This window comes from Asterias amurensis, chromosome 6, assembly GCF_032118995.1.
Source record: "Asterias amurensis chromosome 6, ASM3211899v1".
Lineage (NCBI taxonomy): Eukaryota > Metazoa > Echinodermata > Asteroidea > Forcipulatida > Asteriidae > Asterias > Asterias amurensis.
In genome coordinates, this window is record NC_092653.1 from 2569993 (window position 1) to 2597556 (window position 27564).

A 27564-nucleotide genomic window follows, 5' to 3' on the forward strand; every position below is an offset into this window, starting at 1 on the left:
AGAGGTTGATGGTATAAAACATTGTGAGAAACGGCTCCCTCTGAAGTGCCATAGTTTTTGAGAAAGAAGTAATTTTCCACGAATTTGATTTCAAGACCTCAGATTTAGAACTTGAGGTCTCGAAATCAACCATCTGAACGCACACAACTTCGTGTGACAAGAGTAAAATGCATAAAATAACAAACCTGTGAAAATTTGAGCTCGATTGGTGGTCAGAGTTGCGAGATAATAATGAAAGAAAAAACACCCTTGTCACACAAAGTTGTGTGCTTTCAGATGCTTGATTTCGAGACCTCAAATTCTAAACTTGAGGTCTCAAAATCAATCTCGTGGAAAATTACTTCTTTCTCGAAAACTACGTACTTCAGAGGGAGCCGTTTCTCACAATGTTTTATACTATCAACCTCTCCCCATTACTCGTTACCAAGTAAGGTTTTATGCTAATAACTATTTTGAGTAATTACCAATAGTGTCCACTGCCTTTGATTTTTTTGTTGTTGATATAGATTCAATTGCAATTGAATTTTTTTCACAAATGGGTTGAAATTTGATAAAATTGTAAGGGGCATTTTTGTCAAGAATTGGCAGAAATTTGATAAAATCCCAAGGGGTTAGTCTGGCATTTTTATCAAAATTTGGCTGAAATTTGTTAAAATCCCAAAAGGGTAAGTCTTTCATTTTTGTCAAAATGGGCTGAAATTTGATAAAATCCCTAGGGGTTATATATAGTCTGGCATTTTTATCAAAATTGGGCTGAAATTGGTTAAAAGCCCAAAGGGGTAAGCCTTGCATTTTTGTCAAAAATGGGCTTGTAAGCCTTGCATTTTTGTCAAAAATAGGCTGAAATTTGATAAAAACCCAAGGGGTAACTCTGGCACTTTTGTCAAAAATGGGCTGAAATTTGTTAAAATCCCAAAGGGGCAATTCTTTCATTTTTGTCAAAAAGGGCTGAAATTTTTATAAAATCCCTAGGGGTTATATATAGTCTGGCATTTTTTTCAAAATTGGGCTGAAATTGGTTAAAAGCCCAAGGGGTAAGCCTTGCATTTTTGTCAAAAATGGGCTGGTAAGCCTTGCATTTTTGTCAAAAATGGGCTGAAATTTGATAAAAACCCAAGGGGTAAGCCTTGCATTTTTGTCAAAAATGGGCTGAAATTTGATAAAAACCCAAGGGGTAAGCCTTGCATTTTTATCAAAAATGGGTTGAAATTTGATAAAATCCCAAGCGCTAAGCCTTGCATTTTTGTCAAAAAAGGGCTGAAGTTTGATAAAATCCCAAGGGGTAGTAAGCCTTGCATTTTTTATCAATAATTGGCTGAAATTAATTTGATAAAATCCCAAGGGATTTTGTCAATTTTGAAAATTTGATAAAATCCCATGTGGTAAGCTTTCCTTATATCAAATATGGGTTGAAATTTGATAAAATCCCAAGCGTTTTTGTCAAATAAGGGCTGAAATTTGATAAAATCCCAAGGGGTAAGCCTGGCATTTTTGTCAAAATGGGCTGAAATTTGATAAAATCCCAAGCGCTAAGCCTTGTATTTTTGTCAAAAAAGGGCTGAAATTTGATAAAATCCCAAGGGCTAAGCCTTGCAATTTTATCAAAAATGGGTTGAAATTTGATAAAATCCCAAGCGCTAAGTCTTGCATTTTTGTCAAAAATGGGTTGAAATTTTATAAAATCCCAAGGGGTAGTAAGCCTTGCATTTTTATCAAAAATGGGCTGACATTTGATTAAATCTCAAGGGGTAAGCCTTGCATTTTTATCAAAATGGGCAGAACTTGGTTAGGATCTCGATGGGTAAGCCTTGCATTTGTTATCAAAAACTGGCTGAAATTAATTTGATAAAATCCCAAGGGATTTTGTCAATATTTTGAAAATCAAAAAAGGGCTGAAATTTGATAAAATCCGAAGGGTAAGCCTGGCTTTTTTATTTAGTCACAATAAATACATTATACTGCAATAATAGGCAAAATGGTACTTCTTGAAATAAATTGTTGGTTTATAAAAAAAAAATTGAACAAATTTGTCACATAAAAAAAGCAGGAGCCACTGCTTGTGTATGTGGTCTGCCCTGCAAGGCAAAGACACAAAATTTAACAGTATTACTAGAGACTAGCAATGCTTCCTCAATACTGCTTCAACTTTTGGTTGACATCGCCTGGTGATGAAAACCTCCTCAATATTTAACAATATTACCAGCGAGTTGATGACAACATTCCTCAATAAGATGGCTTCAACTTTCGGTTGACACTGCAAAGACTAAGTTTCATGGCTCTGCTTACCGAAGCAAAGAACCGTAAGCAGGGAATTCTGTGCTTACGTTGAGGGAATGTTGGCTTGTGTGCGTGCATACTCCATGTTACAAGGCATTCTACACTTGCATTGCGTGCAAGCAGAGAATGTCGACCTTAAAGGCAGTGGACACTATTGGTAATTACTCAAAATAATTATTAGAATAAAACCTTTCTTGGTGACGAGTAATGGGGAGAGGTTGATGGTATGAAACATTGTGAGAAACGGCTCCCTCTGAAGTGCCATAGTTTTTGAGAAAGAAGTAGTTTTCCACGAATTTGATTTCGAAACCTCAGATTTAGAACTTGAGGTCTCGAAATCAACCTTCTAAATGCACACAACTTCGTGTGACTAGGGTGTTGTTTTCTTTCATTATTATCTTGCAACTTCGATGACCGATTGAGCTCAAATTTTCACAGGTTAGTTATTTTATGCATATGTTGAGATACACCAACTGTGAAGGCTAGTCTTCGACAATTACCAATAGTGTCCACTGCCTTTAAGCGCAGAACTTAACTGTAAGCAGAGCCATAAAATTGGGCTTTGATAAAGATACCCTCACTCAAATTTGTATCCGGACTTTTAAGATTGGAAATTTCAAGAGTAAACTGCTACAGTTCATAAACTTTCAAGATAATTTAAATGTTATAAAAACTTTCTGTTTAAATAAAGATACTGTTTTAGTTTTTAAATTTGCACCAGATTATGTAAAAAATAGTAAATTACATAAAAAATAAGCTGGAAAGGTCTTGCTTTAGAAAAAGGCAAACAAAACTTGCCGAAAGTGCTCTCCTATAAAAAATGGTGCACCCCATTGTGTCTCCCTAAAATTTTAACCCTAGTTAAGGTGCTGTGTAATAGTAGAGAGTCCTTGTCAACATTCCTCAACAGATGGTTTCAGCGTTCAGTTAACGTTTCCTGGGCCAAATTTCATAGAGCTGTTTAAGCACAAAAAAGTAGTTATTAAGCGCAACAAAATGTTGCTTACCAGAATAAGGTTACCAGCCAAACTACCATGTCACAAGTAAAATTTGTGACTGGTATCCTGTCCATTTCTGCTTATAAGAAAACTGTTAAGCAATATTTTTTGCTGAAGCTGCTCTATGAAATAGGGCCCAGGTAAAGACCACCTAAATATTTCCAGTATTAGTAGAGAGTTGTTGACAACGTTCCTCAATAGATGGATTCAACATTCGGTTGACGTTACTTGGTGAAGACCACCTCACGTTGACAACGTTCCTCAATAGATGGATTCAACATTCGGTTGACGTTACCTGTTGAAGACCACCTCAATATTTCACAGTATTAGTAGAAAGTTGTTGACAACGTTCCTCAACAGATGGATTCAACATTCAGTTGATGTTACCTGGTGATGACAACCTCAATATTTCACAGTAATAGTAGAGAGTTGTTGACAAAGTTCCTCAACAGATGGATTCAACATTCGGTTGATGTTACCTGGTGAAGACTACTTCACGTTGACAACGTTCCTCAACAGATGGATTCAACATTCTGTTGATGTTACCAGGTGAAGACCACCTCACTATTTCACAGTAGTAGTAGAGAGTTGTTGACAACGTTCCTCAATAGATAGATTCAACATTCGGTTGATGTTACTTGGTGAAGACCACCCCAATATTTCACAGTATTATTAGAGAGTTGTTGACAACGTTCCTCAACAGATGGATTCAACATTCGATTGATGTTACCTGGTGAAGACTACTTCACTATTTCACAGTATTAGTAGAGAGTTGTTGACAACGTTCCTCAATAGATAGATTCAACATTCGGTTGACGTTACTTGGTGAAGACCACCCCAATATTTCACAGTAATATTAGAGAGTTGTTAACAATGTTCCTAAAAAATTAGATGTATTCAATATTCGGTTGACGTTACCAGTTAAATATCACCTCATCAATATTTCACAGTATTAGTAGAAAGTTGTTGACAACACTCCTCAATAGATGGATTCAACATTCGGTTGACGCTACCTGGTGAATACCACCTCAATATTTCACAGTATGAGTAGAGAGTGGTTGACAACGTTCCTCAATAGATGGATTCAACATTCGGTTGACGTTACCAGTTAAAGATCTTATCAATATTTCACTGTATTTTCAGAGAGTTGTTGACAATGTTCCTCAACGGATGGATTCAACATTCGGTTGACGTTACCAGTTAAAGATCCCTTCAATATTTCACAGTATTTTCAGAGAGTTGTTGATATCGCCTCCTCAGCAGATGGGCTGCTGCTTTTGGCTGACGTTGTCTTGTAAAAATTCCTTTTTTGTTGCCGACAACTCTTTTAACAGCTGTGGGTAAACAAAGATCAATGAAATTCAAGTGAATGACTTTTATAAACTTTTGATTTGGATAAAAAGGGGGGGGGGGCACAGAACCTTTTCAAGCATGTCAAGTGTTATACTTACAGAACCTGTCTTCATAGAAAATTCAATCCAAAATAACTTCCAAAATAAAACAATACATGACTTGATGGATTGCAAGGTGATCGAGGTATCAATTTATGTTGTGCGTTATCAAAACAATTTATGGTTATCAAAACAACCGCTTTCAGTGACTGTGAAATCATCTCTCCTTGTGCATTTATGAGGTTTTTACACAATCGGTCGTAGTATGCTTACAGGAGTGCCTTTGTGGGATATTTTACACAATTGACCGAACAGGGGCATTCTTTGTTTAACCTGGACACCCCACAAGGCAATTCTATGTAAAAGAACACATCGTGGAAGAGTAGGGGTTAACCCCAGTGTTTCTGGTTCACCTACCAAGTTGTTTACCGGTTTCCTCAGGCTTTCAAGCTATGTCCCCATGAGGTTAACCCCAGTGTTTCTGGTTCACATACCAAGCACCCTTGTTTACCGGTTTCCTCGGGCTTGCCAGCTACAGTGACTAAAGGCTGGTCCAAAACAATAACTTTGGCTTACAGCAACGGCTAGATCGCGCCTGCCTATTCTCCAACATTGGCAGACGTATAGATCTAGCCGTAGCCTTCGTTATGAGGATGAGGCATCATTGGTTTCATTACCAGAACAAAATACGAATAAACTGAAAACAATTTTTCACGCCTGCCAAAAGAGGCTATTTTGGCTTTTTTTTTGAAAGAGGTGATATATTTGGTACAAATGAAACCTTACATTGCTCTGTCATGAAATCAGCAAAGTTCCAAATAAGTTCTCCAGTAAGGAAGTTATGTCTTAGATTGTCGAAGGTTTTGTGGTAACCGGCCAACATATCACACTGGTACTCCTCAGTAAACATCTGAGCTGGGTCCTGGAAAAAAGATTGGACGGAGATCAATCTGTTTATTTCAGGAAATTTAGTTTTAAAGGCAGTGGACACTATTGGTAATTACTCAAAATAATTGTTAGCATAAAACCTTACTTTGTAATGAGTAATGGGGAGAGGATGATAGTATAAAACATTGTGAGAAACGGCTCCCTCTGAAGTAACATAGTTTTTCGAGAACGAAAGAATTGTCCACGAATTTGATTTCGAGACCTCAGATATAGAACTTGAGGTCTCGAAGTCAACCATCTAAAGACACACAACTTTGTGTGACAAGGGTGTTTTTTTCCCTCATAGTTATCTCGCAACTTCAACAACTAATTAAGCTGAAACTTTCACAGGTTGGTTATTTTATGCATATGTTTGAGAGAGATGCACCAAGTGAGAAGACTGGTTTTTGACAACTACCAATAGTGTCCAGAGACTTTAAAGGAAATTACAAGAACATTGCAATTATGAATTAGTATTGCAACCTGGTTGGTCAAAGTTTCATATAAATTTGCATAAATTTGCATAAACTGTGGCTCAGGAAAGAGGGGGGGCTGAAATGGGCTGAAACTTCGATGAAAGAGTAAGGGGTATAATAATAAGCCATGTTTTTTTGTCAAAATTGGGCAAAAATTTTGTTTATTTTCTGCTTACAGAGAACAGTTTCTATATCATAAGCTCTGCTTACTGTAAGCTAAGCAAACCACCAACGACGGGATCCCGGTTTCATTTTCTAAGAGGTTTTATGTTTTGCCAGAGTTTAGTGGTTTGCTGGCTTATGAAATTGGCCTCCGTTATGTTCCTTTTCTTTGACTGTATAAACCTTAAACTTAGCTGTTAGCTATTAAGTTGTATATTTGCACTCTGTTATGCTGTGTTTTTGAAAGTATAGAAATATATGTGAATTGCATTGAAAAAAAAGGTGTATAAAATTAAATAAAATAAGCAAACTTTGATTACCATGTGAAGACCAGGTATTGTATCGGCTCCGTACTCGGTCTGCATAATGGTCTTATTAAACAAGAGATGCCACTCCCAGAAAGATGAGTTGGATTGTAACTCGATAACTTCAAGATGTCCTGAATTGGTGTACCAAGAGAAGTAGTTGTTGAGACACAAGACATCGCACCACTGAGCCTGAAATAAGGGTAATAATAATAATAACAATAACAATAACAATAACAATAACAATAACAATAACAATAACAATAACAATAACAATAACAATAACAATAACAATAACAATAACAATAACAATAACAATAACAATAACAATAACAATAACAATAACAATAAAAATAACAATAACAATAACAATAACAATAACAATAACAATAACAATAACAATAACAATAACAATAACAATAACAATAACAATAACAATAACAATAACAATAACAATAACAATAACAATAACAATAACAATAACAATAACAATAACAATAACAATAACAATAACAATAACAATAACAATAACAATAACAATAACAATAACAATAACAATAACGATAACAACAATAACAATAACAATAATACTTGGTTCTCATATAGCGCTTAATCACACCCACTGCCTTTAAGTCAATCAAATCAACAAGGTGTAGGCCTATTCCAGCTCAAGAGGGCAGCTGTATTAGAGTGCACTCAGCTGTTCACAACTTGACTTGTTTTAAAGTCAATCAAATAATATTAATAATGGAAACTTTTATAGCGCCAGTATCCACTGCAAGGCAGCGCTCATGGCGCTGCTGTACCAAAAACAACAAACAAGCAATGAAAGTAGCATCACATTATTAGAAAATAAAGTTTACAAAATGTAGATGAGTTTTTAAACTATTTTTGAATATGCCAACTGAGTTTGAAAGTTTCAGAGTTTCAGGAAGGTAGTTCCAAAGCTTTGGTTTGGAGTTTGTGTTTGTGTAGGCCTATTCCATAAACCTATTAATGATCGTCTTACCACTTTTTCTTCACTAGGAGTACTACCACCTCCCATTACAAAGGTGACCATTCTAGTTGGATCCAAGCTTCTAGTGAAGTTAATCACACTCCTGTACAGTAAGTTGTGTTTAAAAAGAAAAAAAAAGAAATGAGTAACAAAAATGTGAAAATCTTCAAAAATAGCTCATTTTAGGTAGATTTTATTCTATAGAGAAGTGTCTTACTATAAATTATATTCTATTATATAACTGACATACAGATCCTAGTCATTTGATTGGTGGGACTTACTTCACGTGACATTCACTATTACTCCCATCCGCACCGGCGATCAAAAAGACCCTTTCACCCAAGGGGAATAGCATTTCCCATTCAACAGTTAAGATCATCCTTGTTCCCAATGTTTTTTAGCAATACAGCGCGGCGCCGTGCCGCTGCTAAAACAAAGGACACCTGTGCAAAAGGTTGTGACCCGATTTGTGCATTGCATTGTTGCCGCTACCCGCGCGGCGCTATATGATTTTTGGTTGTCAGTTGTTTGTGTGATTTTTCATAATGTTATACTTTTAAAATACATCAAATGACAAGGATCCATATAGTCAGTTATATAAAACAAATATTGAGTGGCTTTAATTCGTGGAATGGAAGAAATATTTTGGCTCGGTAAAATTTGGACCGTTCCATTCAAATTTTACCTTGCGATAATATTCCTCCCATTCCACTCTGAGCCACTCAATACTTGTATAGTATCGCGGAGTAGATTTTTGTTTTAGGGAGACTTCTCAATTCTGAAAAGAACTGTTCTGCTTCTTAACTACCTGTGTGGAAGCCAAGACAGTTTTCTAAAGAAAAAAAAATATACCTGGTAAGAAGAGAAACACATGGTGTTACCGCAAACCAAATACATATTGATACCCCACCATGCAATGCCTCAAATCCTATATAGCTCATTTTACATACACTATGGTTTTCTGATCATCAGTTGGAACTAAACATTGTAACATTGGCATGAATTACCTTCACAAACTTTCAGGGTCAGCCAGTTTGTGGTGACACAAAAGACGCATAGAGACGAATAAGGAAATAATGTTACTTGAAGGCACTTTGTGTGGATCATTAAATTCTAACTTTAAAACATCATTCTAACCATGAGCTTATAACAAACGGTTTCAAACATTTTTTCATAAACCAACTCGCCCAATGGGGGACTTTTGAACACTAGGTGGCAGCAGACTTACCAGGTAAATTTCCATTGTTTACGTTGTTCTGAGCACGTGCACATTATCGAGAACAATGGATTTTACCAGGTAAGTCTGCTGCCACCAAGCGTCCCAAAAGTCTCCCATTAAAGGTAAAGTGTCCCTTTAATGCTAACTCGCAGCAACAGCCATAGCCGTAGCCAACCATTCAGACACAGCCGTACTCACCCAAAATAGAATACTGCTTGTGGTATGGTTGAAGCCGGTTCGTTAGCCACTGACCACATGACGACAGACGGACGATTCTTGTCTCGTTGATACATCTCCATCATGACTGAGAGGTGATGAACGAGGGACACGTTCCCCATATTGCGGGCTCTGAAAAAAAAAAAGTACACACTTCAGAAAATAAGTCAATGTATAACCTTTTGGAGACTATACATGTCTATCTAACATCAACACTGTACATCTACATGGCAGCTAGAGTTTGCCGATTGTAAAAGGCAGTGGACACTATTGTTAACTACCCAACATAATCATTAGCATAAAACCTTACTTGGTAACGAGTAATGGGAAGAGGTTGATAGTATAAAACACTGTGAGAAACGGCTCCCTCTGTAGTGAAGTAGTTTTCGAGAAAGAAGTATTTTTCCATGAACTTGATTTCGAGACTTCAAATTTAGAATTTGAGGTCTCGAAATCAAGCATATGAAAGCACACAACTTCGTGTGACAAGGGTGTTTTTTTTTTTTCATTATTATCTCGCAACTTCAACTTCTTCAGAGTAGTGTTGGTTCTGAAAAGAACCGGTGGTTAACGACTCAACAATTCGATCAGTATGCTCTGATCGTCTTCAGGAGAAGATCTCTTCAGAAAAAGTGATCTTCAAAGGGTGTTACCGCAAACCTCTCTTAGGATTATCGGTAAAAGATACAAGCGTCATGACTCACTTTGTAATTCCTACACCTGGACTCTCGTCAATGACAACTATTCCATGGCGATCACATTGATCCATAAACTCCTCAGAGTAAGGGTAATGACTGGTACGCACCGCGTTGGCACCCAGCCACTTCATCAGGTTGATATCTTTAATAATCAGTGGAAGGTCCAATCCTTTTCCTCTAATCTGGAAAATGCAAAAAATTCAATTCACTGCTAGACTGTTTGGGACACTACAATCCCGGTCATTGGGTGCGTTCGATCACCCACCGATCACCCACCCTCTTGTGGTGTCGTCATGCACATCTGGCCAGCCCGAAGTGACCCGTTCCACAAGCAGGGCACTTAGGGCTGACCCAGGTGAGCCCCTGGAATGACATCAAAGCTATTTGAACATTCTGGGGGCAGATCGGTGTCGACCCGGGGAAGCTAAATGAACGCACGGTCTTCTAGTCCAGTCATACTGCAGCTGGACCTGGAAAAAATTGCAACAGAATTTATTTCAACTGTTATGGGGTCTATAGACACCCAAGTTGAACATATCAAAAGTCCTCCAAAATCCAAGTGGCGGAAAGCCGTCAAATTTGCATAATTATGTTAATTAGTTTCCGCCATTAGCTGAAAATGAAAAAACATGCATATCTTGACAACAAAGAGGGCTAGCATGCTCAAAATGGTGTCTATACCCATGTTTTCATGGTCAAGGAGTCCAATGAAGAAAGGAATAACCTTTAAAAAGTGACAAAAAGTCTTCAAATTTGCATAATTGTGTTAATTAGTTTCCGCCATTAGCTGAAAATGAAAAACCATGCATATCTTGACAACAAAGAGGGCTAGCATGCTCAAAATGGTGTCTATACCCATGTTTTCATGGTCAAGGAGTCCAATGATGAATAGAATAACCTTTATAATGTGCCAAAAAGTCTTGAAATTGGCATAATTATGTTAATTAGTTTCTGCCATTAGCGCAAAACATGCATATCTTTGAAACAAAGAGGGCTAGCATGCTCAAAATGGTGTCTATACCCATGTTTTCATGGTCAAGACGTCCAATGAAGAAAGGAATAACCTTTTAAAAGTGTTGGAAAGCTTTCAAATTTCCAAAATTATGTTAATTAGTTTCCGCTATTAATTGGCTGAAAATGAAAAAAAAAGGCATAACTTTAAAATAAAGAAGGCTAACATGCTTAAAATGGTGTCTATACCAATGTTTTCATGGTCAAGGAGTTCAATGAAAAAATGAATAACCTTTCAAAAGTGTTGGAAAGCCTTCAAATTTGCAAAGTTATGTTAATTAGTTTCTTTCATTGGTGGAAAAACATGCATATCTTTCATTAGGTGCAGGTGGCAAGTCAGTTTTCACTGGCAACAGGTTCTGTTTGACCATTGCCAATTCAGTTGAGCGAGAGGTTGTCTTCAGCCGACGCACTCTCGGGAAACTCTGATGATCGTGTTGCATCATTCGTCAGCTGATCTACGAATGTTAGTCTCCTCCTGCCCTTGCTGTTGTTTCCATCAATGGGTTCCCAAAGAATAAGGGTGCCAACAGCTAGCTCTGGATGGCGGACAGAGTGGCCAGTCAGCCTCATTTTTCGTTCCCTGATTGACAGATGATTGACGATGCCCTTGGTAGGGCATCGTAGGGCTTGGAGTTGGGCATACAGTCCTCTTAAATATAGTGCACATCAAGGGCCATCCGTGTATACCATTCTTGTTTAGACGCCGTCTAGTGCTCTTTCTTGATTGGCTATCAGAGTCCATGTCTTGACTTGATACAGAAGTACAGACTCAACTGTAGCAACGAACAGCGACTCTTGATGATATCGTTGAGACCAGCTCTCCACAGATGCTCTTGCCAGGAAGGGCCGTCCGTGCTAAAGCTCTCCTCACTCTTTCTCACTCTCGGTTGTTCATATGAGAAAGCCAAGGTATTTAAGCTCCTCAATGACCTCTAGGGGAGCTCTAGGGTCTGCCCACTGAGTTGATTTATCAACTCAGTGGGCAGACCGTCTATAGCGTTGTCTTCTTCGAGTTGAGCTGCAGGCCAACTCGGCTGCACTAGAGCTAACCAGCTACAAGCAGTTTTTGTGCCTCATACACTGTGTCTGAGAGGAGAGATGTCGTCAGCATAGTCAAGGCCTGTAATCACTACAGCTGGCACTCTCCTTCTCCGGCTCTCGGCAAGCATAGAGCTTAGCTCTTCCTCCCTGCCATTGATAGCATACCTCAAAGCAATCCATGACGAGCACGAACACGAATAATGCTAGTGTGTCCCCCTGCAGAGCTCCAGCCGTGATTTCAAAGAGGTATGTGGTACCATCTGGGGTGACCACACCTTAGCCCACAAATCATTGTAGCTTGCAGTGATTGCCTTTTCTGTACTCCATGCTCGAAGGATCTCAATGAGCTTGCGTCGGTGTACAATGCCATTGGCTTTCTTGAAATCGATGAAGGTAATGACACATGGCATGTTCTTGTCACTGACTCCGACCAGTATTTGCCTTAGGGCAAGGATCTGCCCAGTTGTGGTTCTCTTTGGACGGAAACCATGAGTCAGGATCAGAGAGTTGTATGTCTTCATGACAAGATAAGACAGAATGATCCCCGGTATAGTTATCTGGTGTAGAGTGGTGGCCCGATTTGGGTAGTGGTATGATGTTAAGAGTTAAACCCAACTCATCGTGGGTAGACCTCCCAACTTGTTGGCTTTGTTCCAGTGGGACATCATGAGTAGCTCGTGTGCCCAACCACAATCCAGTCGATTTAAGTCATCGTTCCCCCCCCCTCATTCTTGAATTTGGTAGTAACTTCGCGTAATGTGGAACTTTGCAGATGCCTCAGTAGGTGCCAACTTGCTAGCCTCATCATATTTCGAGCTCTGTCAGTCTGTTAAAGTCTCGTCACTGAAGTTCTTCAATCGCAGTTTATTAAGAACGGTGTTTTGATCTCCGCAGGTAGAGAAATGCAGTGCCTTTTCAGCAGCATGGATGATCTTCCTTTGGGCTTTCCACCATGAAAGTATCAGCCACTTTTGACAGTCATGCCCAACAGCGATCCATGCGACGAACAACACCCTTCCAGGAAGTATTTGGAAAGCAAGTAGGCCTGTCCCTAAGATCCGTACCAATGAATTGTCAAAAGTGGCTGATACTTTCATGATTGAATGCGCAAAGACAGAGGACATCATCCATGCTTGTGAAAAGACCCTTGCATTCCTCTTAAGTGAGATCAAGAAACTGGTCTTAACAAACTCTGATTCAAGAACTTCTATACACGGGTATAAACACCATTTTGAACATGCTAGCCCTCCCTCTTTGTTTTAAAGATATATTTTTCACTTTCAGCTAATGACGGAAAATCATTAACATAAAAATTAGCAAATTTGAAGGCTTTTCGACACTTTTGACAGGTTATTCCTTTCTTCACTTGACTCCTTGACCATGAAAACATGGGTATATACACCATTTTGAGCATGCTAGCCCTCTTTGTTGGCATGCTTTGCCACTAATGACAGGAATTAATTAACATAATTATGCAAATTTGAAGGCTTTTCGACACTTTTGAAAGGTTATTTATTTCTTCACTTGACTCCTTGACCATGAAAACGTAGGTATAGACACCATTTTGAGCATGCTAGCCCTCTTTATTACCGAGATATGCATGTTTTGCCACTAATGGCAGAAACTAATTAACATAATTATGCAAATTTGAAGGCTTTTCAACACTTTTTAAAGGTTATTCCTTTCTTCACTGGACTCCTTAACCATGAAAACATGGCTATAGACACCATTTTGAGCATGCTAGCCCTCTTTGTTGTCAAGATATGCATGTTTTTTCATTTTCAGCTAATGGCGGAAACTAATTAACACAATTATGCAAATTTGAAGACTTTTCGTCACTTTTTAAAGGTTATTCCTTTCTTCATTGGACTCCTTGACCATGAAAACATGGGTATAGACACCATTTTGAGCATGCTAGCCCTCTTTGTTGTCAAGATATGCATGTTTTTTCATTTTCAGCTAATGGCGGAAACTAATTAACATAATTATGCAAATTTGACGGCTTTCCGCCACTTGGATTTTGGAGGACTTTTGATATGTTAAACTTGGGTGTTTATGGAACCCATAACCGTTGAAATCAATTCTGTTGCAATTTTTTCCAGGTCAAGCCAGTATTTCTGATAGATTGACTGGACTATTCTGCATTCCAGTCATCGGGGACGGGGAGGGGGGGGAGAGAATGTTTGTTGTCAGGGGGAAGTAGACAGGGAATATTTATTGTAACGTTGGGAATGGGGTGCACCCTTAAGTGCGGTTTATAGTCGGTTGCGCATTGGAAATCTTGATTCGCGATCCTAAAAAACACAGTTTATAGTCATCGCTGAGACCTATGAACTTTTTTTTTTATCACGCGTCAAGATTTTCATCGCGCGACCATTGCGCGACTGACTATAAACCGGCTTCTAAGGCGATGCAAATTTCTATTCGGAGATTGACCAAATCTCAATCCTCAATTCTAACACTTTTCACAAGAGTTACCAGACCTACTTGAATAAAACACTGTTTGAAAAAGTTCATCAAATTTTAGTCCATACTCACATCGGCATCTTCATGTTTCCCAACTCCATGGAAGTAAAATGGCTTCTCGTTAATGAAGAACTGTTTGTTGGTTGTTGAGACAGTGCGGATACCAACTGGTAAGTGGTACTCATCATAGCTGGACGCACAGCTAATGGATACCTGTGATATGGGAACCAATGAAGGCAGATATAATGCTTGGCCAACATTCAACTATAATGGCCCTTTTCGAGGCTTCAGCTTTCTATTCGGCTCAGGCTTCAGACGAGAGAACGGAACCTCAAGCCAAATCAAAAGCCGAAGCCGTGATTTCAAAAAGCGCCTATACAACAAATGTTACAAGTAGAGAGTTTTGGGATATGATATGAGGCATTGCATGGTGAGGTATCAATGTCAATTTGAATTTTCAAGCTTCTGAAAGCACAAAACTTATGTGACAAGGGTGTTTTTATTCCGTTATTCTCTTGCAACTTTGCAGTCAATTGAGCTCAAATTTTCACAGGTTTGTTATTTTATGCATATGTTGAGATACACCAAGTGAGAATACTGGCTTTGACAATTACCAAAGGTGTCCAGTGCCTTTAACAGTTAAACGTAATTTTGATATTTTCACACTTTTTTTCCCATAATTATGCCAATAATGGATACAGCCATACTTACTTTGAGAGTGTAGAGGTAACCTGGCTGTTCACTCATTGTGTATGGCCACCACAGATGGGCATTGGTGATAGTAAATTTGCCTGCCAGGCTATTAGATTCAGCTACAGTTTCTCCCTGTGCATCTTGAAGTACAACGGTGGATTTTAAACTTTCTTTAAGTGTCCCACCGTATAAAATCTTGTAATTCACGACACCTTGATTTCAGAAACGTATCAGAGAAATGCAATCACATTACTGAGGAAAATAGGTACGACTGAATTGCTGATTAATCAACTGATACGATATATAACCGATTGTCATCCAAGTGCAAAAGAGCAACTCACACCCGGTGCTGACTCAAGCTGGGCTGTATGGAAATGCCTCAACCATTTTGTCAACCAACTCAGATCATGTACTGGGCCCAGTTCAACGAGCTGCTTAGCACAAAAACTTGCTTAGCACGAAATTTCTTCCTTGATAAAAACAGGATGAACAACCAAATTTCCTCATGATGTTCAGGATAAGCAAACAACACCTGAATACTAATAACAAACAGTTTGCAACAAATGGAAATTTTGTTGGTAATCCTGTTTTTATCAAGGAAGAAATTTCATGCTAAGCAAATTTTTGTGCTGAGCAGCTCTATGAAGTTGGGCCCTGGATGTCAACTGCAAAGTAACGCTTAATAAATGGAGCTATCTGAATGATCAGGATGTGACCTGGGCCCAATTTCATGGCTCTGCTTACTAAGTTTTATTAGACTTTACACTGGCATAAAAATATAGAAATACAAATCGATACGAAAAAAAAAATATAAAGAATCGAAATAGCTAAAAAATACCAAGCCAGTGAGTGGCGAGGAGGAACAGGTGACCAGCACCTCTACAAAGCCGTCCTGCCACAAGAAATGTCCCCTGAAACCCACCCCACAGCAAAAAACCACCCAACCCACTGGAAAAAAAGAAAAAAGAAGAGGGGGCACTTTAAGGCGGGACTGACAATTACAGACGACAAGAAGAGCAATGGCAGTGCGACACCCAAGTGCAGACATCATCCGCTGAAAAGTCAGATACAAACTTGTCCTTGTAAAATTGGAGCAGAAGAGTCTTAAATGCTGACAAGGACACGTTAGATCTGACTGACAGCGGAAGCTGGTTCCACATGGGGACAATCCGCTGAAAATAAAACGACTTATGGGACTCTGAAGGTGTCTGCTCTTACGTATCATAGCATTGTGTGCTACAAGGGTTCCGTAAGCACAGAACTCTGTGGTAAGCAGAGCCATGAAATTGTGCCCAGCATATGTGGTTCAGAACCATGAACCATGGATCACCTACTCAGATGACCCCTACTGGAGCAAAGGTGCGAGACTGGAGACCTAGACTTGAATAAAGTCTACTGGATACCTAGCTGATTTCAATGAAATTGCCAAAGATTGTGCTCAGTTTATGGCTGAAACACAACATCGAGCATGTGTGGACACAAGAAGGAGATAGGACATTTCTAAAACTTAAAGACACTGGGGTGGATTTCACAAAGAGTTAGGACTAGTCTTATCTCAAGTTAGGACCAGTTATTCGTCCTAACTTAGGACTGTCCATGCAATTTGTATATATCCTAGGACTAATCCTAAGTTAGAACTAGTCCTAACTCTTTGTGAAATCGACCCCAGGACACCTTTGGTAATTGTCAAAGACCAGTCTTCTCACTTGGTGTATCTCAACATATGCACAAAATAACAAACCTGCAAAAATTTGGGCTCAATTGGTCATCAAGGAAAAACACCCTTGTCACACCATGCTTGATTTCAAGACCTCAAAATCTAATTCTGAGGTCTCCAAATCAAATTCATGGAAAATAACCTCTTTCTCGAAAACTACGTTACTTCAGAGGAAGCCGTTTCTCACAATGTTTTATACTATCAACAGCTCCCCATTACTCGTGACCAAGTAAGGTTTTATGCTAATAATTATTTTGAGTAATTACCAATAGTTCCCACTGCCTTTAACATAACAAACCCTTGGCATTATATACTTCAAGGAGTTTTGGGGATCAATATCCTCATCACTAACTACATAAACAGATCAAAGAGCAACACTTCTTTACACCTGAAGAAACTAACGTATGTTTTTCTCTCACCAGCAGACTTTAATAGAGAGGAAATGTTAAACTAAAATCTGCAATTTCTCTTCTCTGTGCCTTTAACTGTTGGAAAACACTTACCAGAGTCACTGTTGATGTCAGTGGTAACTGTTATATCGCTGATGTAAACTGATGGAGTCGTATAGAGTTGTACTGAGCGATGGATACCAGCGTAGTTAAAGAAGTCAAACTGGACATTTTGAACGAAATAACCCGGCGGATAACTGAAAAACATTGGACACATTTCGGAATATAAATTAGATGGATCAAAGACAAAGGAACAAACAACCTCGACAGTAAGTTGGCCAATCAAAATTCCTTCTCTCAGGAACACCCATTGCTAAAGCTTTACACTTTATTTAAAGGCAGTGGACACTATTGGTAAAAGTCAAAGACTAGCCTTCACAGTTGGTGTATCTCAACATACACATAAAATAACAAACCTGTGAAAATTTGAGCTCAATCGGTCACCAAACTTGCGAGATAATAATGGAAGAAAAAACACCCTTGTCTCACGAAGTTGTGTGCGTTTAGATGGTTGATTTCGAGAACTCAAATTCTAAACTTGAGGTCTCAAAATCAAATTCGTTGAAAATTACTTCTTTCTGGAAAAATATGTCACTTCAGAGGGAGCCGTTTCTAACAATGTTTTATACCGTCAACCTCTCCCCATTACTCATCACCAAGTAAGGTTTTATGCTAATAATAATGTCACTTCAGAGGGAGCCGTTTCTAACAATGTTTTATACCATCAACCTCTCCCCATTACTCATCACCAAGTAAGGTTTTATGCTAATAATAATTTTGAGTAATTACCAATAGTGTCCACTTTATTTAACCTGTTTACAAATAACATAACCTTCTATATTCCAGGGCATTTCCAGGCAGGCAACATACTACAATGATTATTATGAGAAAGTTCACTTTCTTTGTTTTAACTACATGTAAAACCACATGAGATAAACAGCATGTCAAAAATGTGCAGAAAGTTGATCTCATTGTGATTGTAATAAAAAAAGGTTGTAATAAACAAATTATGGTCCAGTTAAAACATTTTCAATTTCAGCTACAAGCCCTCCAGCCGATTTCACGAAACCCTAGGATAATCCTATCTCGAGTTAGGATGAGTAACTCGTCCTAACTTAGGATCAATCTTAAGGTTTACATGCTACAGTGCAGGGCTGGGACTTGTCCTAACCTAAGATTAATCCTAAGTTAGGAAGAGTTTGGTGAAATCGACGGCTGTGGTCTGATGATTTTGCCTTCCAATTTGAGTATTTTATTTTCTTCATTTCAGTTCAGTTTTATTCTCCAAACAAACACTCCAAGGAGTATGGTTTACAATGATAAAAATTACTTTCAAAATACAATTTATTTCACATCAGTATTACAGCCATTGGACCCTTTCGGTACAGAAAAAAAAAAAATTCACAGATTTACAAATAACTTACAGGGTTTACAGAAGGTAGTGGTGAAAGACTCGTCTTGAAATATTATTCCATGAAATGCTTTACTTTTTGAGAAAACAGTAAAACAATATCAATTCTCGATATCGAATTACAGACTTTTTTTAAACACATAATCATGACATGGCGAAACGTGCGGAAACCAAGGGTGGGTTTTCCCGTTATTTTCTCCCGACTCCGATGACCGATTGAGCCTAAATTTCCACAGGTTTGTCATTTTATATAAAAGTTGTGATACACGAAGTGTAGGCCTTGGACAATACTGTTCACCAAAAGGGTCCAATGACTTTAAGCTGGACCTGGGAATTTTGTATACTGAGCAACGGATAAAACACTTACTTCTTTGTATCTGTTTGAAATGTTATGCTTCCAGGTGGCAATGTAGTTGGAGTTAGGGTGTTGTTCAATGCAACTGTAATCCTGTTAGCTTGGTTGTATACAATGCTATCGGTAATGTCAGCTTCAAATGGTAGATGGCCACCTTCATGTGTCATAACAGACATTCCATTCAACCACTGACAACAGAAAAGAGGAGCAAAAACAAAAGGGAACATTTATTATTTAAATAGATGGCGCGTTTGTATCTGGGATAAAGAATATTATATCACACCCAAGCAGATCCTTGCCATTTGATTGGAGGATTGTTTGTCACGTGTCGTGATAGCAAATAAAAGTACCATTGAACGCTGAGTCACTCACTATGCGTTTTCGTTCCATCCGAAAAGTACCATTGCACTTTTCGGCCTACAATTTCCTACCAAATCCTAGTACACATGACCTATGGCTCCGAAGGACAAAGCAATTACAGTAAAGTATCTTACTCAACGATTCAAGTGCCATCCCACACTCTGCTGATCAGAAACACCAGAGGTTGAGTCTGGTGTTCTTAACTGCTTGTCCACGTGTATGACTATGGTCCAAGAATTTCCGTTGCTGCGCAAATTCTACTTACCACAACAGTATTGTAATGAGCGCTAGCAAACCGTAGCACAACTCTCACATTGGGAGATTTCCATCCCGCTGGAGGGTAGAATTCCCGATCATACCAAACCCATCCGACAAAGTCCCTCAGGGTTCTACTCTGGGTCACATCGTTGAAGCTTGACGGTACAGGCATGTCGATCACAGCACCTGTCTATAAAAGTAGAAACATATCTTGCATCACACACATTTAAAAGCGTTTTTTTTTTTTTTTTTTTTTAAATCTTAGGGATGGGTGGTTTTTAAACTGAGGGTTGGGTGGTTTTTAAACTATGAGGTGGGTATTAGGGGACATTCTTTTTGTAGAGGTGCTGGTCACCTGTTCCTCCTTGCCCGTCACTGGCTTGGTAATTTAATATATTTGGTAATTTAATATATTTTGTTTCTCTGCATCTTAAATTATGCCGGTGTACATGATGTAAAGCGTAATAAAACTACAAAACACATATATATACAAAAAACTATCAATATTGGACTGTTTGATTAGTGTATTAATGACAAGAATTGTTTTTGGAATAGTCCTCAAAATATAAAGTTTCTAATGTTCTTTCATCGAACATTTAAATTTTATTTTGTTACACACCCGAACAGCGCAAATGCCAAAAACAATTCAACTCAATTCAATTCAATTTATTTATTTCATCACAGAAGTACAAAGTGAAAATTGTTTTCCCCGTGTGTGCACTAAGAAGATACATATTTGATACTTATAGAAAAACAAAAAAACATAACATTTTAAAAACACAGAATAAATTACAAAAAAAACCAAAAACAGAATGAATAGGACAATGATTTTCAGTTAGATGTGGGACAAAAACTCAAAAATGGGGAAAACCAATGAATCGATGTGCAAGGCAAAGGCTCCGAGGTTGGATTCATACCAGGGTCCACAAAGGTGAAAACAAAAACCACATAGCCAACCTTATCCCAGCATAACACTAGCCCGGTGTACTTTTCTAGTAAAAACAGCTATTGGCTAGTAAACACCACTTCCCAACTTGCCCAATGGGCAACTAAAATCCGTGCAACATGTACATTTACATTCTTTCAATCATTCTCATATCTCTTCCTTTTCAAATATAAATAATTGGTCTTAAAAATGTGTCCATAAATTTTGGAGTGCATGGATGTTTCGCTTGACCATTTGAACTGGTTGTGATCGCTACAATCAGAAAGATAAACTTTTGACAATACATGTTTAAAACTTGTGGTACTAAACTTCCTGGGGCAGAAGAACTAGAAAAAACTTTACCTTAGCAAGGGGCGCCTCAAACCATTTCTCAACAAATCCTTCATTCCTAGATGGAGAGACGTCGGCTCGGAAATTCCATAGTCCGTTTAGATCTTTGATTTCCCTGCTTAGCGATTCTCGAGGGTACAGCATTGGTTTGGGTTTGATAGACTCGTCGTTTGGCACCTCATTGATAAAGACATGCTGTGACGTCACTAGCATCAGGCAACATGTCAGGAGGGTTGTTTGTAACATGATCAAGCTCTTTCTAGTGGTTGCTATAAAAAGAGAAAAAGTTATTTTTGCATCGGGGATAGAGAATATGATTTTTTGTTACCCGACACCAATGTGTATTTTAAAAGTACTGTATAGGCTACTAAGTACTTTCCAGAGTTCTGTGAAAAAAATCCACAGGCAAATCACTCCCGTAGGATTCGAACCAACAGCCTTTGCATTGTTAGACCAGATGTCTTCACTAGACCATCAAACTACCTAGAGGTTCGTTCCGCTATCGTCAGAGTAACTTGACCAGAAAGACTGTACGTGAAGCCCAGGCCAAGCATGAAGAACGGTTAATGAAGGAATTCAAACAAAAACCAAAGGCTTTCTATATGTACAGTTATGCTAGACAGAAACATAAAGTTAAATTGGAATATCACAGCTCAGTAAAGAAGACGGGAGTTTAACTGAAACAGATTTAGAAGCAGCAGAGGAGCTAAGTCAATTTTTCCAATCAGTTTTTACAAAGGAGCCACAAAGAGACACGCCAAAATTAGACAAGCAAATACCGAACGAGTTGAAAGATGTTGAGTTCACTAGCGAAGACGTTGCCAAAGAACTAAAAAAACTAAGCCCCGACAAAAGGGAATGCAGCCAGGAATTATCACTATCCCTGTTCATCATTTTCAGGAAGTCAATGGACTCTGGTACCCTACCCGAAGACTAGAAAACAGCAAGAGTCATCCCCATCTTCATCCCCATCTTCAAAAAGGGCTCCAAGTCTAAACCAGGAAATTTCCGTCCAATCAGCCTAACTTGCATCCCATGCAAACAACCATAAAGAATGATTACTAAATCACATCTAAGATAACAACGCTCTGTCGGAGAAACAACACGGCTTCATGAAAGGAAAATCATGCTTGACCAATCTTCTGGAGACACTTGAAGAGATCACTTGGGACTTGGATCACGGAAATGCTGTAGATGTCATATTTCTAGACTACGCAAAAGCCTTTGACTCCGTCCCACACCTAAGACTCCTCAATAAGCTAAAGGCGTACGGATGTGAAGAGAAAGTTTGAGCCTGGATAAAGGGGTTCTTAAAAGGAAGAACACAGACAGTTTCGGTCAGAAATTCATCCTCCGCTAAGACAAATGTTGTGAGCGGTATCCCTCAGGGATCAGTCTTGGGGCCTCTGTTATTTATCCTATCACAAGTATCAACAACCTACCCAATCATGTCAAATCTAGTATTATGTTTGCAGATGACACTTAAATCTTCACTACCACTGTCAATACCACACAAGATGTGTCCAAGCTCCAAGAGGATTTATCAGCACTTCAAAAGTGGTCCGAGCACTGGCCGTTACGCTTCAATGCAGATAAATGCAAAACTATGCATTTCGGTACCAGCAATTTGAATGGAGTACAACATGAATAACAGAAACCTACAGAAGATTGACCAGGAGAATTATGTGGGTGTTTTTATTACTAAGGACTGTAAGTCAAGCATCCAATGCACCAAAGCTGCACAGAAAGCCATGAACAGCCTGCGAGTGATAAAAAGAACCTTCAAATACATCACCATAATAGACAGCTTCAGTATCTTGTACAAGACATACATCAGACCTCATCTTGAATATTGTGTCCAGGCATGGAACCCGAGTTTGAGAAAGAACATCCGCTTATAGAAAAAGGTACAATGGTAAAGTGTATTGTGTAACTGTAAGTGTAGTACTACATGTACTACTAAGGCCAAACAAAAAATAATACCAGTTGATCGTCCCCGCCCGCATCCTTTTTTGCGCCGGCGCATCCTTTTTTTTGTACTATTTTTTATTTTTCTTATATTTTTTTTAATCCATCTTTTCAAAAGGACTGGCCTAGGAGCTATTATTAATAAAAAATAAGTTAACATAGCTAATTTTAATTCATTTAATTGTGAAAGAACGAGACATAAAAGTCTTACACATATGAAGATTACATTTCGATAGAAGACAGCTGGCATAAACAAAACACATCAAGTTCTTTATAATATATTTGGACTTCCCTCCCCAATAATACTTCACCAACCATGCAGACTCCCCCACTGGCAGAGAGTGTCTTGCAAAACTGTAAACACTCACCCACTAACTGTCTAGCCGAAAACCTATCAGACTTTGAGCCTCTTCTAATTTACACCGTTATTAACGGCGTTAATCACCGTCACTTCAGGTCAATCTAGACCTGCATGATTTCCACAAGGTAGGTGAAAGCTGAACGCGATTCAGTGCACAGCAGACCCTGATAGGTAGTGACGGTCGTAGTCGAGGATTGAAAATTCGGTTCCCAAATTGACTTTGGTGCTACTTTTGTCCGGTGACCGGTCATGTGACCAGTGTAAATCCAAGGCAAGGGCACGTGTGTGCAAAAAGTTCTCAACAAACAAAACACACTGATAGTGACATTAAGGTACGTAAAGAAAACTCAAGATAAATACAATGTGTTGTAATTTGATGTGATGCACTGTTGCAGTACCTCCATGGTTGCAGTGCGGGCTGGCTTGATGATTGAAATTTGAAGTGGATGTGCATGGTTACGTACGATGGCCGATGGGATGTGGGGGGGGGGGGGGGGTAGACACGCTCCATGTACATGATTGGTTTAGGTTGGTTCCGAACTAGTTGGGGTAGTTGCGATAACGTAATTTTCGAGCTCTCCGTAGTCTGGAGGAGGGTTATCGCAACTATAGTTGGGGTACATACAAAGGTGCTGGCACATGGCACGGGAACGCTAAATCACAACAACAACAAAATGCTGAAGAAAATGGACACATCAAATTTAGCGGAGGCATGATGGCTTTGCATCTGGCTCCTGGAGATTGCCAGGGATTGCGCCGATTCGACTGAAGCAAGGAGAGTTTCACAGGCAACTTCTCTAGTACTCTTAGAACTAACTATGAGGCTTGTTCCGCTAGCAACCACGAGCGAACTTCTTAGCTCTAGGATACTTCTTACAAATGTTTTAAGATGGCCCTATTTTTTTTGACTGGTCCAATGGGACTTGGGAATTGGCTGTTATGACATTATGTCATTCATTTGAAGTCACTCTCTTAGCGGGACACCCCTATTTGCAGAAAGAAAACAATGAGATTTCAAACTTCAAATCAAAACGATGAATCACTCTTAAAATAGAAGCCCAATAAGAACTTGGGTTTCAGTATAATTTTGATCTGTGTAGAAGCATTGAGGAAGAAGGGGAAGCTAATGTTTTAATGTATTTCTTTTGTTTCTTAGATATTTTCGCAAAGATGGTGAAGATTGAAGATGTCATTAGTCCAATGACCTTTAACCTCTTGATGAGCATGGGTGCAGGGGTCATACTGGGCTGGTTGGTTAAGGGAAAGTATGGACGTCAAGTTGAGCTCCGTAATGACCTACCAACTGAGGAGGAAAATGTAAGTCACACCCAGAATGGAGTAATTACCAATAGTGTCCACTGCCTTTAACATGCTGTTACACACACTGTAAGTGTTTTACTTGCCGACTGCCGTTAAGTGCTTTGTGTACAGTGAGCCAAAAGAAGTTATTTCAGAATTGGGGTGATAGAACATGATTTTCTAGACAGTTTCACAATGCGTGGTTGCAGTGTTTTGGGGGCGTTGAAGACGGGAAGTTTGGTTGGTAAGACCACTTGACAAGGTAGTATTTGCACCATGCAAAGTTTCAAATCTTGCTTATTTCCTGAATTTGCTCTTAATACAATGTTTTTGTTTGTTTATATCTGCAGACGAGTGTGATGGGAGAAACAGGTGAATATAAATTGGTATTAGTGGTGAGGACAGACTTGAAGATGGGAAAAGGAAAAGTAGCAGCCCAGGTCAGTATTCAGAGTTTGAATATTTCACTGGACTACAGTCCAGAGATTTTACTCTTGAGTCTCACCCTATATACTTCAGCCCCAATGGCAACTTTTAAATAGTCGACCAATAAAACAAAAAAATCACTCAACTTGAGCAGAGCACAAATTTGTTTGTTAAAAAGCTGTGTACAGTTGTTGTCCCAAGTATTCAGGGCTTTGCAAGCCATTGTACATTTTTTTAAATTGTTATTGTTACGATTTATTTGACCAAAACAATGCAAATGTACAAAAATATATATAACAGCACAAAATAATAAATATGAACAAAACCAAGAATAAACCAAAATGCAAAAATCAAAAGGAACGGCTATGTGTGTTAGGGGCCGCAAAAGTAGAATTGACTACTATTAACCTCATGCAGCCCCGCACATAACAAAAGACAGTAACAGGACGCGACAGACTATAAAAAACCCATAAAAAAGACTAATACACTACAAAGGCCCAGAGCACATGACCAATTGTTATTATGTTAAAATTTCTTGACTATAAACAGTGCAGCCACGCAGCAGTGTCTTGCTACAAGCAGCTAGCAAGAAGGAATCCAGCGATGTTAAAAGAATGGGAGCACTACGGTCAGCCCAAGGTGGTCCTCAAAGCACCGGATGCAGAAGCACTGTAAGCTCATTCTAAATACTCATTGTGCGTCGTGTGAGTGCGGAAGACAATTGTATCTCTTAAAACAGCACTTACGTTAAATGCGCAAGTTTGATTGTCAAAATGTTGTGTATAGAATAGCCTGGATGTACACACAAAACACTTATGCACTGAGATTGCATGGAGCATTTTCATTGGTGATACCAGTTTTTCCCCCAAAATTGAGATACGACCACTGACAGGGCGATTGTATAGACAAAATAGATTTTGACAAAATAGGAAGATCACCAGAGCGCTTGAGGCTTAAGTTCATTTTCTTCATGAATAGCCCTCTTTCATACTGTGGGGGCATGGTTGGCTTGTGCGTAAAGTGCTCGCCTCTCACCAAGGTGACCCTGGTTCGATTCCCGGCCAGGGCCATATGTGAGTTGAGTTGTGCGTTGGTTCTCTGCTGTGCCACAAGGGTTTTCCATACCATCCCGTTTTTCTTCCTCGAGAAAACTCAAACACTTTCGATCTTTGGCTCTGTGGTCTTATTAGGTTTGATGTGGCTGGCTGCACAAAAATGCCCTTGCCTGCCTGCTTCTCAAACACGTTTTAGCCACGCCCTTCGCAATTCAGCTCTTAGCTGCGAGTAAGGATGATTAGCGCCCCCAAATTATCATGATCTCTCACTCCAGTAGAATACAAACTTTGGGGAAGCCCCAGGGATATTTTATCCCTATGGTCACCCTCACGCACTTTCCTACTGTGTCTCTATTCTACAGCGTTTCAAAAATACCCAATGGTTTTACCGCTCACCCCTACTCTGAAGCAAGGGTGGCTATTCACCGGGGCAGACCGGGGGTAAACTTACTTGTGTGAAATGACCAGCCATTATTCCCCAAGGGCAACCCTGGGAATAGAGTAGTGTGAACAGGGCTTATCGGTGTATGTTTGTTTTTCGGATCCTTACAGAGCTGAGTTAGCATCAAGGGCTCGTAGTCTAGGTTTGACTACAGCAGTCATTCAGGACGCTGGTAGGACACAGATTGCCCCTGGATCAAGAACAGTTCTAGGAGTTGGACCAGGTATAGTAATAAACTCTTCCTTTTCAACTTCACTGAAAGGCACATGGACACTATTGGTAATTACTCAAAATAATTATAAGCATAAAAACTTGGTAACGAGTAATGGGGAGGTGTTGATAGTATAAAACATTGTGAGAAATGGCTCCCTCTGAAGTAACAATGTTTTCAAGAAAGAAGTAATTTTCCACGAATTTGATTTTAAGACCTCAGAATTAGATTTTGAGGTCGCGAAATCAAGCATCTGAAGCACACAAATTCGTGTGACAAGGTTTTTTTTCTTTTCCATTGTTATCTCGCAACTTCAACGACCAATTGAGTTCAAATTTTCACAGGTTTTGTGCATATGATGAGATACACCAAGTGCGATACACCAAGTGAGAAGACTGTAAAGGGTTTTGATACCTGTTGTGGATCAAGTGTTTGGCCAAAACATGAATCTCTACTCACTATGAATGAAGATGTATGTACATGAAATTTACCTGTAGAATTCTGCTTCATTTGTTGTCAATTTTGTGGGGGGAGGGAAAGTGAAAATTGCAGTGCAGTGTTTTCAGGAGAGTCACGTAAATCTGTTATACTAAAAAAAAAAAATGGTCTCCGGAGATGAAAATTATTTTCGTGAAATTGTTTTGCTAATTATTTCTCAAAAACTACAACCCTCCCTATTCATCCAAAATAGGATCTTTGCGCAATGTACTTCTGAGCTGCAAGTTGTTTTGTATTTTTTTGATCAGACTGAAGACAAATAAATGACTCGTATTGTTAAATAAAGGGTGCGTTCGTTTAGCTCCCCTGGGTCTACCCCGGTGCGTGGCAGTTTTTTTTTCTAGGACAAACGTGGGTAATTATCTGCACACGTTCGTCCTGGAACAAAAACCCGCCACACGTCGGGGTCGACCCAGGGAAGCTAAACGAACGCACCCATAGTCAGTGGTCAATTCATGGCCTCTGCCGTTATCTACAAAGTAGTAATCTTGAAGAAAAAAAACCATCCCCCGGGGGTGCTTGTTGATTTGTTGTCTCTGTAGGACTTTAGTGTGCAGCACTTAATAGTAATAAAATTGTTGAAGGATGAAATCAATCA

General features: G+C 39.1%; 2 protein-coding genes across 7 annotated transcripts in view; one reads left to right on the plus strand and one right to left on the minus strand.

Annotated features, from left to right (window-relative positions):
- LOC139938343 (beta-glucuronidase-like) lies at positions 1–23000 on the minus strand. 5 transcript variants are annotated; one of them, XR_011786125.1, is made up of 14 exons: positions 22886–23000; positions 20719–20975; positions 19438–19620; positions 18825–19000; positions 17101–17243; positions 14899–15092; positions 14260–14400; positions 9673–9848; positions 8951–9100; positions 7546–7636; positions 6552–6728; positions 5453–5588; positions 3755–4609; positions 1–3662 (listed from the first exon to the last, which is right to left on the minus strand). XR_011786125.1 is itself a non-coding variant. In XM_071933801.1 (13 exons), exons 1-13 carry the CDS (start codon positions 22935–22937, stop codon positions 4488–4490), a joined length of 1998 nt encoding a protein of 665 aa, XP_071789902.1. In that variant the 5' UTR covers positions 22938–23000; the 3' UTR covers positions 1–4487. The 5 variants fall into 5 exon arrangements, 3 of the variants coding, with proteins under 3 accessions (XP_071789902.1, XP_071789903.1, XP_071789904.1); XR_011786124.1 differs by having other exon boundaries at positions 1–785; positions 1073–4609; XM_071933801.1 differs by having other exon boundaries at positions 1–4609.
- Positions 22522–27564, plus strand: part of LOC139938346 (peptidyl-tRNA hydrolase 2, mitochondrial-like) — an 8413-nt gene continuing 3370 nt past the window's right edge. Inside the window, exons 1-5 of one of the 2 annotated variants that reach the window (XM_071933805.1) lie at positions 22522–22613; positions 24192–24352; positions 24685–24774; positions 25310–25431; positions 26368–26480. In XM_071933805.1, the coding sequence (XP_071789906.1) occupies positions 22571–22613; positions 24192–24352; positions 24685–24774; positions 25310–25431; positions 26368–26480 (529 nt within the window). In that variant the 5' untranslated portion in view covers positions 22522–22570. Of the gene's footprint in view, positions 22614–23201; positions 23368–24191; positions 24353–24684; positions 24775–25309; positions 25432–26367; positions 26481–27564 lie in introns of those variants that run through there. The other variant, XM_071933806.1, reaches the window with a different exon arrangement.